The sequence below is a fragment of the Eriocheir sinensis genome, chromosome 17, assembly GCF_024679095.1.
Source record: "Eriocheir sinensis breed Jianghai 21 chromosome 17, ASM2467909v1, whole genome shotgun sequence".
NCBI lineage: Eukaryota > Metazoa > Arthropoda > Malacostraca > Decapoda > Varunidae > Eriocheir > Eriocheir sinensis.
The window spans coordinates 14,095,361-14,115,401 of record NC_066525.1 but is presented as its reverse complement, the minus strand read 5'-3'; the positions used below and the strand labels follow the sequence as shown (position 1 = coordinate 14,115,401).

The following is a 20,041-nucleotide window of genomic DNA, read 5'->3' as shown; positions in this document are numbered from 1 at the left end:
TGGTCAGCTACATCTGCCCAGAGATTTACTTCTTTTTAGTACCTTGACTGCTTCCTTCTCCACTTTATCTTGGCTTAATTTTCTCTGCTGCTCTAAAATTTGAAGGTCTGACTTTTCTTTCTCAAGTACTTTACCAACCTTTGCTTTCTTAATCCCTTTGATATTTAACTCAAGCTTTATTGCTTTTCAATAATCTTTTTGATAGTGTCTTTTGATACTAATCTTGTTCCTCTTTCTCCCTTGCTTAATTTTGTTAATTAAATAATTTAAATGGAGAAAGTATTTGCTAGTTTTGTCTCCATAACCAATCAAAATTTTCAAAGTTGTGCTCCTCTTGGTTGCAATCCATAGTTTGAGAATGATTGTTAAATGTTCATTGGAAGTTTAAAATCTGTAATTTCTGTCAGCTTCAATGCATTGAAGGTAAAATTTTTTCTTTTATTCCAGTCAAAAGTGATGGTTTGATTGACGAATATGCACTAAGCCAGACTACTTTAGAACAAGTCTTCTTGCAGTTTGCTCGCCAGCAAGAGGAAGATGAAAAAGAGGATGTGAAGGCTGTGAATGAGGACAATGGGTCTTGTCTCTAATTATACTTAGTCTCTCAGTGGTCATGATTAACAAGTATTCTATTTTTTTAAACGTTTATTAATTATTATAGTAACTGTCATACATGTGACACACACACACACACACACACACACGCATGCATGCACATGCACACGCACACACACACACGCACGCACACACACAGTAATACTCTTACAATGCAGAATTTTATACAACTGGCCAAGGCAAAGATATGTTCTTTCAAAACATTCATTTTGAATTCCAACAAATAATAGAAAAAAATCAAACATCAGCATTTCACAGAGTTGTAACCCCATATAGTGGTCTATATGTGGAATAGTAAACACGCTCCAGCATTGTTTCAACATGTAGTGTTTACACTTTCTCAGTTGCGCTAGACATATCAAAAGCCTTTGATAGGGTCTGGCACAAATCTTTGCTTTCCAAACTACCCTCCTACGGTTTCTATCCTTCTCTCTCTACCTTTATCTCCAGTTTCCTCTCTGACCGAGCTATCACTGCTGTTGTAGACGGTCACTGTTCTTCCCCTAAACGTATGAATAGTGGTGTTCCTCAGGGCTCTGCTCTATTTCCCACTCTCTTTCTGTTCTTCATTGATGATCTTTCCAAAACAAACTGTCCTATCCATTCTTACGCCGATGACTCCACTTTGCATTTCTCAACTTCTTTTGATAGAAGGCCAACTCAACAGGAACTAGACGATTCCAGGCTGGAAGCTGCAGAATGCTTAACCTCAGACCTTACTATCATTTCTGATTGGGGTAAGAAGAACCTGGTGTCCTTCAATGCCTCAAAAACTCAATTTCTTCACCTATCAACCCTACACAATCTTCCAAACACCTATCCCCTATTCTTCGACAACACTCAGCTGTCACCTTCTACACTAAACATCCTTGGTCTATCCTTAACTCATAATCTCAACTGGAAACTTCATATTTCCTCACACTAAATCAGCTTCCTCGAAGTTGGGCATTCTGTATCATCTCTACCAGTTTTTCTCCCCCGCACAGATGCTGTCCATATGCAGGGGCCTTGTCTGCCCTTGTATGGAGTATGCATTACATGTGTGAGGGGGCACCACTTAAACAGCTCTCTTGGACAGAGTGGAGTCTAAGGCTCTTCGTCTCATCAACTCCCCTCCTCATACTGAGTCTTCTACCTCTTAAATTCCGCTGCCATGTTGCCTCTCTATCTTCTATCGATATTTTCATGCTGACTGCTCTTCTGAACTTGGTAACTGCATCCCGACCCCACTGCACGTCGACTTTCTACTCCAGCTCATCCCTATACTGTCTAAATCCCTTATGCAAGAGTTAACCAGCATCTTCACTCTTTCATCCCTTGCACTGGTAAACTCTGGAACAGCCTTCCTTCGTCTGCATTTCCTCCTGTCTATGACTTGACCTCCTTAAAGAAGAGTGTATCAAGACACCTCTCCACCCAAAATTGACCTCTCTTTTGGCCATTTTTTACTTTTGTCTATTATGGGAGCGGTGAGTAGCCGGCTTTTTTTTCCACACATTTTGTTGCCCTTGAGTCGTCTTTGTTGTAAAAAAAAAAAAAAAAAAAAAAAAAAAAAAGCCTGGGGTACATGACCTGATTTGCTCTCCCAGGCTCTGATTCATCTTGGCATGTTGCCGAGTTGTAGCCACAGAGGGACATTCGAATATTATTTTATTATTTTTTGACTTACGACCTGCCTGTCGGAACCAAACCTGGCCGTAACTCGAGGTCTACCTGTATGTCAGCTGCTACTGTACAGTGCAGTATGTTCAAGTTTTTTAATATTTTTACATATTAGAAGTGGAGGGATTTATACATCTCTGAATATTGAATAATTCAGCAAGACTAGAGCCCCAGTTGTGGCAATCTATAAATGTTTCAAGTTGTTGTGCTTGAAACTAGCATGTCAGCTTTTTGGTTTATCTTCTGATGCCCTTGCTCACCTTTTATGACACTGAGTCCTGTTTAATGACAACAAAGGTCACATTATTTAAATTGTCTATCTTCTGTTGAGTGAAGAGGAACAAAGTCCAAGTTTCATTGCTTAATCAAGGAAAAGATATTTTGAATGATTTCTTGTTGTGGTTCCTTTTCTCTCAACAGAAGGTAGACATTGTTCACATGCTGTGACCTTGGTTGTGATGAAATGTGACTACAGTGTTATAGAAGATGAGCAAGTACACCAGAAGACAAACTAAAAAGCTGGCATGTTAGTTTCAAGCACATCCATTGTGGGAAGTTACATTGACACATGGCCTTAATTTCATATACACAAACCTTCATGTGGTCATATACACAAACCTTCATGTGGTATGAGCCTTCATAGTAGAAGACACTTAAAAGCAACTAAACAAAGAAAAATATTTATGTTTTTCAATGTTGATGTGTGCACTTAATTTGTAAATGTGGAAACAAGGGTAGCTCATTTGTGTCTTACAATTTAATACGCATAGATAGTATGAAGGATTTTCAGCAATGGTTATCATTAAGAAATAATTGTTTTTCAATGTATCATGCTACTGCACATTATCTACTAATGCATGTTCCTTTTAACCCTTAGATTATGGCGATCATATATATTAGTACGCTACCACACGCCCCACCCATACGGGGATCATATATATAATCATCACACTCTACTCTCCCTATGTTTCAAATATACTGCCAGTTCTTGACTCAGAAGAATGGTGGAGGCATCTGGCATCCATACACACTCATTCGTCTCCAGCGCACGGATTACCGAGGGCCACAGATCATTTTCCACTTTTGTTCGGAATACATCTGTCATGTCTCGTGACGTGTCAAGCAGTTCCTCTGCTCCAGGCGGAAGTAGAGCGCGGGGGAATCAAAGTGACAGTGACTGATGACTGCTATGGTAGTGACATTGACAGAGGAGGGAGAGGCAAGGAGAGAGAGAGAGAGAGAGAGAGAGAGAGAGAGAGAGAGAGAGCGAGTGGGGTGCTTCCACTTGACGGGTCACAGCCACAAGAAAATGTGCAATATTTTCTGCTGTCATAACTTTTTTTATTATTATTAGGAGAGAAGTTTTATTACACCACCATATATGCTAGATGAATATACAATTATTGCAAAGAAGAAAGACACCATTTCCACCTCTTTTAAATGTCTAAATTTTCCCCGTGCACAGCATCCAAAGAAATACATTGCCATCCGTACTCTAAGGGTTAAAAGTTAATAATGAAGTTATCAAATGAGTGCTAAAAACTGGATCATAACTTCTGCACTTGGCCCTCGATTTACCAGACTAAAGCTGCCCACACACACACAGAGGACTGGCATCACGATTCTGTGAGGACAATCATTTGTGGACTTGCCTTAACCCCTTCACTCTGGCGACGCCAACGTCAGCGTCCGACGGGCGTCCAACGGCGTCACCGTTAGTCCTCTTCTAAACCTCTTAGGAGGAAATGGAAGAGGATTAAGAGGAATTTAGAGGAGGATTGAGAGGTTTAGAAGAGAATTAATCCTCTTCCATTTTCTCTTGACCCTTTCCATACTGTGACACCGACGTCTGCGTCACGGATGGAAAGGGTTAAGGCTTGGCGTCATAGACGAAACCCCACACACGCTGACGATTGTCGTTAAGGATTGGCATGAGGACAGACATCAAGGCGCCAGTTGTCTGTGTGTGTGGAGGTGTTAACGGTGGGTTATGTCGCCAATAGCCTAGTCTTGATAATTCTCTCTCTCTCCACACACACACACACACACACACACACACGAACACACACCATTTTTACGTCAACCCCATTAGGCCGTGGCCACACAGGGAGCGAGAAAGAGAGCGAGAGCGGCAAAGCGAGTTTTTGTGGCCACACGAAAAGCGAGGCGAGGTGAGGCACCTCCCCAGGAGAGATTGAATATAATTTTCATTTTTCTTTCTCGTTAAAAATGTAAATTTATTGATACTTATTAATAATTTCATGGTATTTTTCACTCAGGTTTTTATTTCCTAGTAGTCCAACATTGTGTTTTGCTATTGTTTAGATTAGAAGATCCTTGCAATTATGTACTTAAATCAATAATATACGGTCATTTCTTGGGTGAACACCCTCAAACTGTACTTCAAGGTAGTCCTCCATTTTCACAGCTCACTGCCATTCACTACCATGGATTTTGCCACCCTCATACCTACAAAATATCCAAATAAAAAATCTACTGTGGGATGCACAAACTGAACTTGCCCAGTAAAGTGCAAGTACAGTACTGCATTTGTATTTATACATGTGCAGTAGCTGTTGTGCTAACCACATGACCAGTCAAAGCACCTATAACTACCCTCATCTTTAAGCTTAAGGCATTATCATACCAGACAACAAACCTCTTATCCAATCAAGCCATTCAGCCATTTGAATCTGCAATGAAGACTGACCACCCTATATATATACCAAAGATTTTATAATTCTCTTATCCTTCCTCTGATGACCTGTCGTGGCTTACTGCAGTCCCTCTTGACTAGGCGTCTACAGCCTACACTATGCACACAGCATTCCTCCAGATCTCTAATTTGCTCTTAAGATTCGACTATATTTTTGTCGTCATACAATTATGTTGTTCCCAATTTATTTGATTTGTGGAGACATCCACACCCAGAGATAATAGTTTTTACTTAATATATATATATATATATATATATATATATATATATATATATATATATATATATATATATATATATATATATATATATATATATATTTTTTTTTTTTTTTTTCCATTCCCCAAACATTAAATCAAACTCATACACATGGTATGTCACTCACATAGTGTCACTACTTAATTTAATGGTTAGTAATACTCCCAAACTTCCACAGATGACATGTTTTCATTTTATATTTGTTTTTTAGACATTTTATCCTATTTAAGTAATGTATAATATTTGTGTGTCAGATTCTATGATATTTTTATGGCGGAAGATGATTCACATTAGAATCAAAATGCCGCCCAAATAAAGATATATGTATTAATACTTGTCTTGCTATGATTATCCCTTCCCATGATAGTGATGGCAAAGCAATGGCACCCATTTCTGTTTTGTGTTTCTCCCCATGTAAAGTAGAAGTACTGCATTTGTATTTATAGAAGTGCAGTACCTGTTGTGCTACCCACATGACCAATCAAAGCACCTCTAAATACCTTCATCTTGAAGCTGAAGGCATTATCATACTGGACAACAATCCTCTATCCAATCAAGCCATTCAGAAATTTGAATCTGCAGTGATGACTGACCGCCCTATATATATCAAAGATTTTATAATTACCTTACCCTTCCTCCAGGCCAGGAATTGGCCTAAGACTGCCCACATGTTGTCCAAAAAACCATCTATCAACCCAGACTCTAGATTCTCTGTAAAGGAGAGGGTCAATGATAAGCTCCGGGGGGCAGCATGAGCCAAACAAGATGGCACCACTATAAACACTTGCCTGTGCCACAACAGGCCAGGACCGACCATCAGGTCTCACCAAGAAAGCCTACCAGTGCCATAGACAAACGTAAAAAAAATAATAAATAAATAAATGTGTAGGGCACCAGGGATGCTGCATAACAACCTGTACCCTAAATACTGCCCAGCTGACTCTTGGCCGAGACATTTTGGCAACCTGAAATCCAGTTTTCTACTTTCACTGTAACCTATCAAGGACAAGGGTCAAGCAAATGCATTTTTAAGTGGTCCAATTTTGTGCAAAGAAATATGGCTACAAAGTTGATAACAGTATAATGTAACAATAAATACATAATTAAATTTCTTTATATACTATACTGCATATGCATCTTAGATTCTATGAAAATTAAATTAATGAGCTAATATAATGCCCTTGTATACCTGAAATATATATATATATATATATATATATATATATATATATATATATATATATATATATATATATATATATATATATATATATATATATATATATATATATATATATATATATATATATATATATATATATATATATAAAAGGCAAGGTGACTGAAATCCCTAGAACATGACAGTCTAAACGGACTGCCCAAATGTGTTCTCTCCTGTCTGAGACACAACTGTTAATACTACACAACATTTTTACATGACATACATCCACTTTAGAAATTGTAAAAGTTACTCTCAAAAAGGCACTGTATGTTTTGTATAAGACCTTAACTTTGATTAACCTTATTGAAGTTCTTACAAAAACGTTCAGTCTTCTCTAACAAGACAGTGAACGTTTCCAGACTATACTTTAAAAGGCACTAACTCTTGCATTACCATCACTCCATAAAACTGTCGTCACGCTATTTTTTTGTCAACACATTCATGTCAAATAACATGGTTGATATGCTTTAATAGAAATGAAAATAATTAAGGGATTCCTTGATTCTTTTTCTAACAGTTGTAGTTAACTTGAACTGATTTAAATATTACACACTATGGTTTATATTTATGCTACAGTCAGGTTTTGCAAAAGCCTTGCTTAGTGTTAGATATCTGACGGAAACTATCTGCTTATGTATCCCTAGGAGGAAGAAGCTGGTACTATCAACTAAGGATGCATTAAAAAGCATGTGACTGCATGGAGGTTACATTAGACTAAGTATTTATAATTAAAACTAATTGCCAAATACAATGAACTTCTCAAAATTTGTAAAATTATGAATTTCCGGTGGTGGCAGACTCTTAACATTGTACCACAAAAGGAGGAAAATCAAAGAATAAAGAATATATGAGTGAAAGAAAAATCACATAAACTTTGGTAAATTGATGGAAATAGAGCTTACTGATGCTACTTGATCAATACATGTGCATGGCCTCATGTGTGCTGACATTGTGGTTCTGAAAGCCTTGCGAAAATCAGGAAACTGCACACTAACTTGTTCTAGCATGCTGTTAGTGCATAATTTTGTATTGTTCATCATTTTAATTATTATTTACACAACTGCAAGACAAAATATTTGCATGAAACAATGATGGATAAACTGAAACCCATCCATAAACTAGCACTGTTGTAACTATTGTCTGTGTAATGTTGGAAGTAGCATTCCTACCTAAATGAAACCATACTGAGCTGCAACAAGCAATGACCAACCAACAGTTCATGTGTATTAGCTAAACAGCCATGAGATGTAAGTGGGCATACACTCAGGTTTTTTTGCTGAGCTATCGCCATTATCTATCGTGGTGTCTGGCAGTCACAATAGTGGCACAACTTGATGACTGAGAACCATAAACTCACTTTTGTCTGCATCTGTACAATATAGAATTTCACATTGGTACTAAAAACATTCAAATCCTACAACAACCTCTTGATTGACCTGCCTTTGTATGTTTTGTTAATCTCAGTGCCACCATGTGTGTTTTCCTTAGGCTCTATTGACTTGCAAAGCTGTATATGAAATCAATCTATTAAGACAATAATGCAAGTTAATTTCAACAAAGTAGATGCATTGCAACAAAGGCTATTAATTAAAAATATTGATGGAAATATATCAGTAAGGCATGTTTGTGCGTCTTATAGATCCCAAGTAACTCCTCCCTTTCAGACATAATTTTTATTTGTTGATTGTGTTCACCTTTACTCAGTCAGTATTTCTGTTCATCATCACATACCTTAATTGGCTGACTTTGCTAAGAAGCCACAGTAAACGGTACTACTGGAAGTACAAGTCTTCATTGTGAGTGGTTATCTATTTCTACAACTACAATAAAATCTACTTCCACTTATTTTTCTCTTCCAAAACCTCCTGTCTCAAAAGCTGCATACAATCATGTAAATCCAAGGCACTTATAAGGCAACCTGTACTGTACATGTGAGCTAAAGGCATTACACTTCTTGACTAGATAAATGATAGGGCAGGCACAGATCCTTTCTGTTTACCCCTATTGCCAAGTTTTGTCTTTTGTAAATATAACTCTAGTGCTGTGATATTTCTGGCCCTTTACTCATGGCATCAAAGAGAGCTGCTTCAAAGGTTTGCACATGCACTGATAAATATCAATCACTTGTACACCAAAATTCCACTAGTATTAGTTGTTCTGTCCCAAATCTGGCGGTGCAGCTTAAGATATTCATTCTTTGGTAACAACTATTCAGCGACTGATGTAGACGGGAATTTTAAATCAATCTCTTAATACCATTGGCATTAGACAAAGCTGAGCATCACAACACAAATGCAAGCCACATCATGTTATTCTTTTATTCTGGATACCATTAAAAAGTTCATTATGTTTAGGGTCACATTTTTGTAATCAAAGGGTTAGAAATAATTTCTGGTTATTCTTTTACAAAGATAACATCTTATTCCACTATGCTGGCTTACAAGTGATTTTATAAAGTTTGCCAGAATAGAAAAAATAAAGATATAACTGTATTGTGAACCCCTTTATTATGGAAATCTCATTCTGAACTTAATAAAATCCTCTAATGGTATCCAGCCAATAAATAAGGAAACTGAGGCTGTGGCTTGCATTTGTATTTGTAGTGCCCAACTCTGGTATTAGAAAATAAGTGATTGACATAAATGGAAATTTGAAACCATTCTGTAAAAGATGTTGGCTTATGCTAATGAAGTAATTATATGCTGTACATATCTGTATACTACATATGTATTTTCAGTTTCATAACAGCAAAGGTAGATATTAAATTTGTTAAAATTAATATAAAAAAATCAGACAAAATCTGTTAGGTAAGCATCCAAATTTGCTGCACCAGTTAGCAATGGAGCAACAGAAAATGAATGCCATTCTTTTTTAAATTCAGGTGTCATAAAATTAATGTATTAATAAGTTACATGAATGGTAAGGTTTCAAGATTTCTAAAGATCTAACTCCAATAAATCTCTTTTGGCTGATCTAAACTGAACCATTAAAGAACTTTAGCCCAAACATTTACTTAGAAAACTGCTCCCATGATTATGAACAGTTCCCTTTAAGGCATTAATATTGTGATAGGCAACAGCCATGAATGCCATTTTATGGCAAAGCTGTGTGTCCAACAAGGCTCACAGCTGTTCACAAGGGAATAACTTTGGCGACAGGTATTTCAGCTTGTGAGAGGTGCTGCAGTCAAGTGACATGTAAACACCTTCCGGGGCCAGAGAGGCTGAGCAACGTATGGCACAGGCTTGACACTGATGCAGAGATTCTGACTAGATGTTACAGAATAACATCCCTCTCTAGGGAAGCTTTATACATTTTCTCATGTAAATAATATATAAAAAGACATTAATATATAATACTTAATCCTGACTATTGCTTGGCAAAGCCGACTTACTTAAACTTGAGGGTATCATAATTTTACTAAATGTAATCTACTCAGTTATATCCTAAATACATACATACCAATGTATCTTAGCTTGCTCAACTAGTACCTTAAAATACTTTGTCTGCTTCTGTGTAGTTTGGAAACCTGCAAATCATCATGACAGTCATGCTTCTGACCTTGAAATGGCAGGGCATTTTTGGTGATGCCAGGCTGGCCACTGCATAGTTCAGTACATTCATTTCTGAAGGCCTTCAAAGAGCAATGCATGAAGATTGCTGAAATACCTACCAGGTATCAGACCAGTTAGCATGTTGCCAAGAGGACCACAGTATGCAGGGTCTAGGCACTCCTACGGCTAAGTTTCAATACTACACATAAGCACTTAGGATAATCTTATGATCTACTTAAATTATGAATAATGACAGGTGGCCTAGGTATGCTACATGAGTAGGTACAGATTATCAAATAACTAAGTGCTATTAACAAAATATCTATTCTTTACATGATAATGATGTAATGAGGAAAAGTTATAAACATATCACTAGTTCCAGGAAATAGAGAACTCTCAGATATGGAATCAAATCTCATAAAATATGAAAAAAGACAAGTATATAAGCTTTGTAATATCATAACTAGGTGATCATCTGGAAGTGAGTACCTATAGTAAAAAAATGGCAAGTAAAAAGTTTTATAAATTAAAATGAAGAATTTTCATTCATATGTCCAAATTTTTAGCCTTACTTCAATACAAAGAGAGTCCTGCCACAGCCATGCAACCTTTCCCCTTTACTGCTAAGAGCAAATGCTTACAAGCCCAAGGAAAGTACACATCTTGCCAATTTTCGTCGTGGCTGCTGGCCTAAGAAACAATTGAATGAAAAACTGATGGGATGGGTGTAAAACTGAAGTTTAATTATATACATCAGTATTTTTATCAAAGCAGTGGAAATTTTGCAAAAAATACTTCATTTTAGTTGTGGCATCATATTGTGAAGGGAAAAAAGCTGTTGTTGTTTTTATGTTTGGTATTCTTGTCTTTTATTAGTTAACCACCTTCCTCCACATACAAATTAAACTCCAGTTTTACTGTCTGGGTCTCTTAAGATGGTCAAGTGATGATCACAGAACAGCTGGCTGGCCTCATCAGGGGAACAGGAATGTAGAGTGGAATTTCCAACACTCAGACAGTTCTGCCCCATTGCTGGCTTACTGCTGAAGGCACATGGATAGTTTGGCTTCAGTAGTCTTACAGTTTCAATGGCTGTAAATCAGAACAAACAAACTAAGTATGAATTTTCATAGCCAAAGAGTGGTATCAAGACGTAGTTCTCAATATAGGTTCCTTTATTTGGAATTACACCCAACTCATTCTGGTGGTTGGTTCTTAGGCTTAAGGTGATAATTTTCAAGGTGATGACCGATTCTTTAAAAAAATTACACGTTTCTGAGATCTTAAAAAAAAATCTACAAGCGGCGATAGGTCTGTATCTATCGTGTTTGGCGGTTAGGTCAGCCATCTTGAATTGGGTGTATAATTCTGAAATTTTACCATTTCATTAAAAGAAGAGTCAACAACACAGCTGCGGTTGTGCCATTGGTATGCAGATTTATTTCAATGCTACACTGTGGGTGTGGAGCAATGACAAAACTAAGTTGTTGTAGCAGAAGTCAGCCACTTCTCATTTATCTTGTAAGGCACTTCGGAAAATCAAAATATTTATTTAAGTGGTTCTGTAAACATCTCAGTTCCTGAGGATCGGCCCCAGTTCAGGCCATCCACAACGGCACAAGGAATCAAATACATATCCAGAACAAAAGACGCCATTAGGCCCTGGGAAACATAGGATGGGCCACAGCCCGTGATAGGAAAGAGCCAGCCAGGGGACCAAAGCCCTAGAACCAGACCCAGAGCCTGGACTGAACAGACCAGCCAGGAACCAGAATCATGGATGAATCGGAACCAGCCAGGAATCATGGACCAATGCTCTCGGCAAGTTTTGCTATGCTGTACCTCTACATTAAAATTAAATGGTAACAATAACATGATCAACAAAAAAATATATTCACCACTCTTCTACCAATCGTCACTGATCGCAAATAGACACTGGGAGATGGTGTAGGCTACTTATCTACTATTTACGCTGCGGCCGTCCTCTCCGCTTCCTCCCTGCCTCACATGATGGCCGCCACTGCTTCGAGCTCTCTCGCGGCCCACGCAAACCTTTGAGTGAGGCCTTGACTTGTCTAAGCCGCTGATATTTCCCTGAATTTTTTCTTTACTGATAAACAGTTTATGCGATGAAATGTTGTTTTCTTTAGATGTGCTGTATAAAATGTTACTTCCATGACGAAAGACCTCCCAAAAATATATTCGTTGAATGCAATAGTCTATGTCGAATTAATCTGTAAAAAAGAACACTACGTAAACAAATATTTCCCCTTTCCTTTGACTACGAACGTTGTATCTGAGATCACCATCATGATCCCGCCGGGAGATTGTCATGAACACCGACGTCCCCGAGGCTCGTGCGTGTGAGTGTCCAACGCGGCCTGGCGACACGCACGTCCTCGCACGCCCACGCCCGCGACTCGCTGCCCCGCGCCGGAGGGAGGGTATTGGGCGGGTTGGGCGAGGCGGAGATGTGAGGGAGAGGGGGATCGGCAAGTGTTCACAACCAGAGTGGCAGAAGCCTGGAAGTTAAACCTTGTATTTGCAGGCTGTACCAGGCTTTTCATAATGTAGGGAGCAGCGCCCGCGCACACACACATACGCACACACATCACTATACTGCGAGTGAGGCTACTGCATGCGAGCTTCTTGAAGCTGGGGCTGAGCGGCTTGGTAGGGCGACATTTGCATGGTACCGGCGGCTGCAGCGGCGGCGGCGGCGGCAGTGGCTGCGGGCGGTAGGGACCACGAGTAGCCCGGTACCGCGGCGGCGTACTGGGACATAGCTGAGGCTGCAACGAAGAGGACATCGTTATCTACCAAGAGACTCAAAGGAAAACTTCTGGTGTAAATACATAATCTATAACTGCAAACCTTTTCATAATAAAAAAAAATGTGGGAACATACATGCTTAATACTGCTTCACACAGCTAAACACACACACACACACACACACACACACACACACACACACACACACACACATCTCACGCAAAAGTAACTCACAGCAGATGAAATTGCTGAGAGAAGTGAGTGTTCAAACAAACTACATTAGTATGTGTGACTGATTCATAAACTAACGTGTGGTTGTCAAACAACTATCATACATTAAAAATGACAAACATGGTCACGTCCAGGCAAACACAGCAGTCACTGTACTGTTGTCTCAGGGCCAGGCGTTCACTAAGCCAGTGGGTTGTGGTGTACCGCCAAGCATTTTCTAATTTGTACAATTAAAGGTTGTCATAGTTTTCCCTTAATGGAGAATGGAGTGGAAGACTGCATTATTTCACATGATGCTCCACTTGCAGGAAAACAAAAGGAAACATTTCCCATGCTTCCTTAATCAAAGAGCTGACAAACTGGGTTGTGCACGATCAGGAAGTGTTTGGAAACAAAGCTTTGCCAACTAATCAGGTCAGTACTCCGTCCCACCCATGCTCGTGCGTTTGTCTGGCCCCACCTTGGTGTGCTGCTGCTGCTCGCCCTGCTTGCAGCTCACCTGCAGACACGGCGGCAGCGGCGGCATACGGCTCGATCCCCGTGGCGGCAGCGGTCTGATAGGTGGCGGGGTACGAGGCGGCGGCTGCAGCAGCGCTCGTGTAATCGAAGTAGGCCTGCTGCGAGGCCGAGAGCGCGGCGGCCGTCGGGTTGAGGGCAGAGTGTGATACCGGGAGCAGACCCGCCGCCGTGGGCAGGTAGGACGGGTGGTAAATGTAGTTATGATGCATCCTGAAGAGAGAAGAGAAAACAACTTTTAATAATCCAATACACACACTGAGGATATGGAGCGCAATACACCCACTCCTTCATTCTCCCTTTTCACAGTATCTAATCGAAATGAGAGAGAGAGAGAGAGAGAGAGAGAGAGAGAGAGAGAGAGAGAGAGAGAGAGAGAGATAATTATGTGATAATAATATGTTCCATAAATTCTTGACGATTTTATTTTTATTGTTATTATAAACACTATCACTCATTCTAATTAATTAGTACCTCTGCCATTCCATCCCTGTAATTCTTTCTATTCCCCCCCCCCACACACACACACACACACACTCCTCAAAGGGCGATAAGCTTATTTGAAGGTAGAGAATTCTCAAGAAGATTCTCGTATAGACTGACGCAATACACACACACACACACACACACACACACACACACACACACACACACACACACACACGCGCGCACGCACACACACACACACACACACACACACACACACACACACACACACATACACACACACACGCGAGATCCCGTAGAAGGCGAGCGACGAAGAGGGTACATGGGAGGGATGCGAACTGGTGAACACTAACTCCCACCACCACCACCACCACCATAACAAAGGAACGCTCATACACCACCACCAGCACCACCAACAGATCTAAGGCTATCGATCACTGTTCTCATGTCCCCCACCCTCTCATCACCACCACCACCACCCACAGCAATGCTACCTTCCCCATATACCTCCCCACCCCCGCAACCACCGCCACCTCCACCTCCACCACAGGTAAAAGCGCCCACCACAGGTGTTACTTCAGAACGAAACACACTCCACCGCGAAGGTTAAAAAAAATACTAACGCACGTAATACCAGGTATGGCGAAGGTAAACACACAAACAGACGATGACAGATAAATCAATAATTGCCTACTACTACTACTACTACTACTACTACTACTACTACTACTACTACTCCTACTTCTTTTTTCTCTTACTACGTTGTTCACCCCATCTTCTAACCAACACATGATATAAAAAAAAGGGAAGGAATAGAAGAAAAATGGTAAGAAACAATTATACAAACACCCATTCATCCTGCTTTCCTCCCTTTCTTTCCTCCATTCCTTCCCCTCCTTATCTAGACCTATACCGTCCCATTTCCTTCCCTTCCCTTCCACCTCCTTCCCAACCCACGCCACCATTGACTAAGCCCTTCCTACCTTCCTCCCACGCCCTTCCCCTATATCCCCTCACCACTTTTCTCTCCCCCTTCCTCCCGCTGCGGCAGAGGGAGAGCTAGGGGGTAGGGAGAGGGAGAGAGGGAGGAGCAGGTGGGGTGGGGAAGGGCAGGGAGAAGGGGGTGGGGTGGGGAGGGTTATGATCAAACTAGCATGCAATATTCAGCATCACCTGACGACTCGGCGCTGGCTGCTACCCCGGCAACCTCCCTTCGTCACGCTACCCTCTCTTCCTCTTTATCTAGCTACAAACACACACACACACACACACTCTCTCTCTCTCTCTCTCTCTCTCTCTCTCTCTCTCTCTCTCTCTCTCTCATTCTTCTTTATCACCCTTCTCTCCCTCCTTCCTTCCTATCTATCTTCTATATATATCTTACGCTATCATCTCTTCCTCCTCCTTATCTTCCTTCCCCTCTCTCACTCTTCTCTTTCTTTCTTCCTTTTATTTTCATTCTTCCGTATCTTCTATATCTTAATTCCTCCATAAGCCGATACCTTTCCCCCACTCCTTTCCCCTCCTTCCTTGCCTCCTACGTTCCCAAGGAGGAGGAGGAGGAGGAGGAGGCGAAACAGTACGGTGATCGACACAATGCTGTACAATGTTTGGGATTTTTTTTGAGAGAGAGAGAGAGAGAGAGAGAGAGAGAGAGAGAGAGAGAGAGAGAGAGAGAGAGAGAGAGAGAGAGAGAGAGAGAGAGAGCAGGCAGGCAGGCAGGCAGGACCGTGACAACCTGTAAAATTCATGACTAACAATTACAGGAGACTTGCCTCTCACGCCCCCCCCCCCCCCCCATTTCTCTCTCGCTCTCTCTCTCTCTCTCTCTCTCTCTCTCTCTCATTTACTCTGATTTTATTTTCAATGTAGATATTCGAGAGAGAGAGAGAGAGAGAGAGAGAGAGAGAGAGAGAGAGAGAGAAAGCTATATACGGGGCAATTATCCTCCTCATAATGACTCTTTCGTCCCTCTAAAACTATTGCCTCTCTCTCTCTCTCTCTCTCTCTCTCTCTCTCTCTCTCTCTCGCCTGCAGGTGATCCTACGCCAATAATCAATAGTACTTAACGCTAACACCTGCGTGGGGGGTGAGGGGGAGGGGGGGAGGGGGAGGGGAGGGGAGGGGAGGGGAGGGGATGGAGGAGGAGGAGAGGGAAGGAGAGAAGGCAACCACCCATTTCAATCCCCACTCCACCACCGCCACCACCATCACCGCCGTCATCACCATCACCACCATCACCACCACCACGTCAACTGAACCCACGTAAATATCCTAAAGTTTCTCTCCTCCTCCTCCTCCTCCTCCTCCTCCTTATCCTAGTCACTTCTTTCCCTATTCCCATCACTCTTATTTTCCATTTTTCCAATCCATGTCATTCTTTTTTTCTAATTCATTTTTTTTTTCTTATATATCTTTAACTTCCCTTTCTCTTTTCTTCTCACTCGCCAATACCATTCATTTTTTTTTTTTTTAACTGATTTCCATGGCTCGTATTTTTGCAACCTCTCTTCTATGTTTTTTTTTTATTTTCTTTCCTTCTGTCCTCGTGTTCACCATCATTATAAATTTTACCAGCCATTTAATCCCTGTCAGTTGTACTCCATTGCTTCTCTCCTCCCCTTTCTGACCTCTAATCTCCGCCACATCAATCAGTTTTCCCGCCAAATCAATTCTATTCCACCTCACCACGACACATTTCTCTCTCTCTCTCTCTCTCTCTCTCTCTCTCTCTCTCTCTCTCTCTCTCTCATTACGCAGTTCAACAGGTGAAGAGGAGGGAAGGGAGAACGAAATTGGAGGGATAAAAAAAAGGGACGGGGGGAAGGAAGGAAAGGGGAGGAAGGACGTGAGAGGTCAATGAGTGGAGAAGAGAGGGAAGGGGAGGGAGGGGTCGGCGAGAGGGAGGAAAGGACAGGAGAGAGGAAGGGGAGGAGGATGAAAGAAGGGAAGGTAGGGGAGGGAGGGGTCGGGGAGAGGGAAGGATTGGAGGAGGATAGAGGGGGAAGGGAAGGAAGGGAAGGGAGAGTTCGGGGAGAGGGAAGGAGTGGAGGGAGGGTTGAAGGAGAGGGGGGAGGATGGAGTAGTGTTCAATGAGGGAGTGAACGCAATGTGTTTATCAGAATTAATCAATGGTAATGATTTTTTTTCTCTCTCTCCTTCATCATTTCAGTTCATTAACCACTCAGTCACTTGTCAACTGTACGTAGCTATTAGGGGTAAGCTGCTGCTGCTGCTGATGATGATGATGATGATGATGATGATGATTAAGTAATAATAATAAGAAGAGCAAGAACAAGAACGAGAAGAACAAGAACAGGAGCAACAAGAAGGCAAAGAAGAAGGAAGAAGAGAAACAACATCAACAACAACAACAACAACAACAACAACAACAACAACAACAACAATAATAATAACAACAAACGACACATTCACTGCACTCGTGACGTGACACCGGCGGTTTATTTCACCTGGGCAGGATTGCGAGTGAACTGAGAGGGAAAAAAATAATGAGTAAACAGGTGGGGGCAGGTAAGAAAGTGAGAGGGAAAGTGTGAAGGTAGGAATAGAGAAAGCGAGTGGGAGAACGAACGTGTGAAGGAGTGAGAGGAAGACGATAAAATAAAATAAAAAAGTGGGAGGCCAGAAGTTGCGAGTAAAAGGACAAGCAGGAAAATGAGTAAGTGAGTGAATGAGTGAATAAGAATGATAAGCAAGAGGAGGAGGCGAGGGAGAAATGAGATATGAGAAGGTATATGGGGAGAGAAGTGAGAGAGTAGACCAGGAAAAGCGAGTGCATGGAGGAAACGAGTATGCGGGAGGGAGAAATACGAGAGAAAATGGGAGAGGGGAAAAGAGTGGAAGAACGAGTGAGGTGTGTGAGAAAGGAAGGTTAGAGAGAAGTGCTGGGAACGAGTATGTACTATAGGAGAAAGACGAGAGGAGAGTGGAGGACACGATGCGAGTGAGTGAGTGGGCACGTGAGGTAGCTAAAAGGAAAGCGAGTGGGAATGAGTGTGTAAGAGGAAGGCTAGAGAGAGGGAGACAGAGAGAGAGAGGGAGGGGAGTGTTTATCTAAGTAGCTACGTGGAGAAAGTGACGCAAGGAGGAGCATTACTAAGACTGGGAGGTGTGAGGACAAGGCGAGGAGGCGAAGGTGGGTGTGAAGCGTCGACCTGGCAATAGCACACCGTGACGCCCTAAGCCCTGGAGGAGGAGGACGAGGAGGACGAGGACGAGGACACACAGAGGAGCAGAGAGAGGATATGGTAAGGGAGAAAGAGGAACAGAGAGGAGGAAATGGAGGAAGAAATGAAAGAAGCAAAGGATGAGGGCACGGAAGAAGAGAAAGAGGAACGTAGAGGGAGACACGGAGGAAAAGAATGAAGAAGGAAAAGGAGGAGGAGGAGAAGGAAGAAGAGTACACAGAGAAGCAGAGAGAGAAAAGAACGACACAAAACGAGAAAGAGGAACAGAGAGAGGAATACGAAACACGAAAAGAAGCAGGAGAAGAAGAAAGAGGAGATGAGATGAGAACACGAAGAAGGTGGAGGAGGAGCAGGAAGATGTTGGGGGGAGAATATCTTGAATCGTGACCCTCCCTTCTCCCCCCTTCACTCTCCCTCCCTCTCTCTCTCTCTCCCCCCGCAGCGACACACACCCATAAGCCCGACCATGAGTCCTGAGGAGCGAGCAGAAAGCTTCTTGGCTAGCGCGGGACCATTTTCTTGGGCAATGCTAATGTTGTGACACGGACAGGAATGTGGGAGATAAAAGGGTTCCTAGCTCTATCTGCCCATTCCTCCCTCCGCCACCCGCTGCCCATATTCCCAAACATTTCGGAGCTTACACACGTACGTTGAATAAGGTGTTCGTAGAGGTTGTGTTAGTAAAGGTTGTGTTAGTAGTGTTAGTTAATTTGATGAAGAGAGGCCCTCATTCTCATTCATTTCGAAGCTTTCACATCCACGTTTGGTACGAATTTGTTGAGGTTGTGTTAGTATCGGTTGTGTTAGTGTTATGTTAGTATAGTGTTAGTTAGTTAATTTGATGAAGAAAGGCCCTTATGCTCATTCATTTCGAGGCTTTCACACCCCCGTTTGGTAAGGTTTTGTAGAGGTTGTGTTAGTATTTCCATGGATAGTTTTAGAAGGCTAGGTTGTGTCAGTGTTATGTTAGTATAGTGTTAGTTAGTTAATTTGATGAAGAAAGGCCCTTATGCTCATTCATTCCGAGGCTTTCACATCCACGTATGGTAAGGCTTTCATAGAGGTTGTGTTAGTATTTCCATGGGTAGTTTTAGTAGCCTAGGCTTAGTTTGACAAGGAAAGGTCCGTACTCTCAAACATTTCTGGGGTTCCACATCCACGTTTGATAAGACTTTTGTAGAGGCTGTATTTCTATGGATAGTTTTAATTGCCTAAGATTAGTCTGACAAGGAAAGGTCTGTACTCTCACGCATTTCGGGGCTAACACTCCCACATTTGATAAGACTTTTGTAGAGGTTGTATTTCTATGGATAGTGTTAAGGCCTACGAATAGTTTGACAAGGAAAAGCCCTTATCCTCAAACGTTTCTGGGCTTTCATATCCACGTTTGATAAGGCTTTGGTAGAGGTTGAGTTAGTATTGCCATGGGTAGTTTTGATGGGCGAGTGAGAGTGTGACGAGTTTTTTTGTACCATGAACGCGAATAACACTCATGAGAACCCGACTCATCTCCTTTGTGACCTTTGGAAATACTTGTCGTGAGAGGAGGAGGAGGAGGAGGAGGAGGAGGAGGAGGAGGAGGAGGACGACGACAAAAGAGGCAGAGGAAAAAAGAAGAAATAGAGGAAAATGATGATGATGATTTAAATGCTAACTTTGATGGAAAAAGAAAAGAAAATGAGGAAGAGAACACACTGAGGAGAGACTCGTTGTGACCGTGAGCGAAGGAGGAGGAGACAGGTTATTAAAATGAGGAGGAGGAGGAGGAGGAGGAGGAGGAGGAGAACGTGAGGAAGAAGCAGCGGGGCAGATCGGAACGTCCCTGGGCTCGTGTCGCTAC

General features: G+C 41.6%; 2 protein-coding genes across 8 annotated transcripts in view; one reads left to right on the top strand and one right to left on the bottom strand.

Annotated features, from left to right (window-relative positions):
• The window catches only part of LOC126999980 (cholesterol transporter ABCA5-like), a 50,756-nt gene extending 45,172 nt beyond the window's left edge, over window positions 1-5,584 (top strand). For all 6 annotated transcript variants that reach the window (XM_050863313.1, XM_050863316.1, XM_050863315.1 and 3 more), the window contains exon 33: window positions 448-5,584. In XM_050863313.1, coding sequence (XP_050719270.1) covers window positions 448-590 — 143 coding nt within the window. In that variant the 3' untranslated portion in view covers window positions 591-5,584. The remainder of the gene's footprint in view (window positions 1-447) is intronic.
• The window catches only part of LOC126999986 (RNA-binding protein 24-like), a 101,942-nt gene continuing 84,045 nt past the window's right edge, over window positions 2,145-20,041 (bottom strand). The window contains exons 4-5 of one of the 2 annotated variants that reach the window (XM_050863335.1): window positions 13,491-13,759; window positions 2,145-12,819 (exon numbers count right to left, since the gene is read on the bottom strand). In XM_050863335.1, the coding sequence (XP_050719292.1) occupies window positions 12,659-12,819; window positions 13,491-13,759 (430 nt within the window). In that variant the 3' untranslated portion in view covers window positions 2,145-12,658. The remainder of the gene's footprint in view (window positions 12,820-13,490; window positions 13,760-20,041) is intronic. The other variant, XM_050863336.1, reaches the window with a different exon arrangement.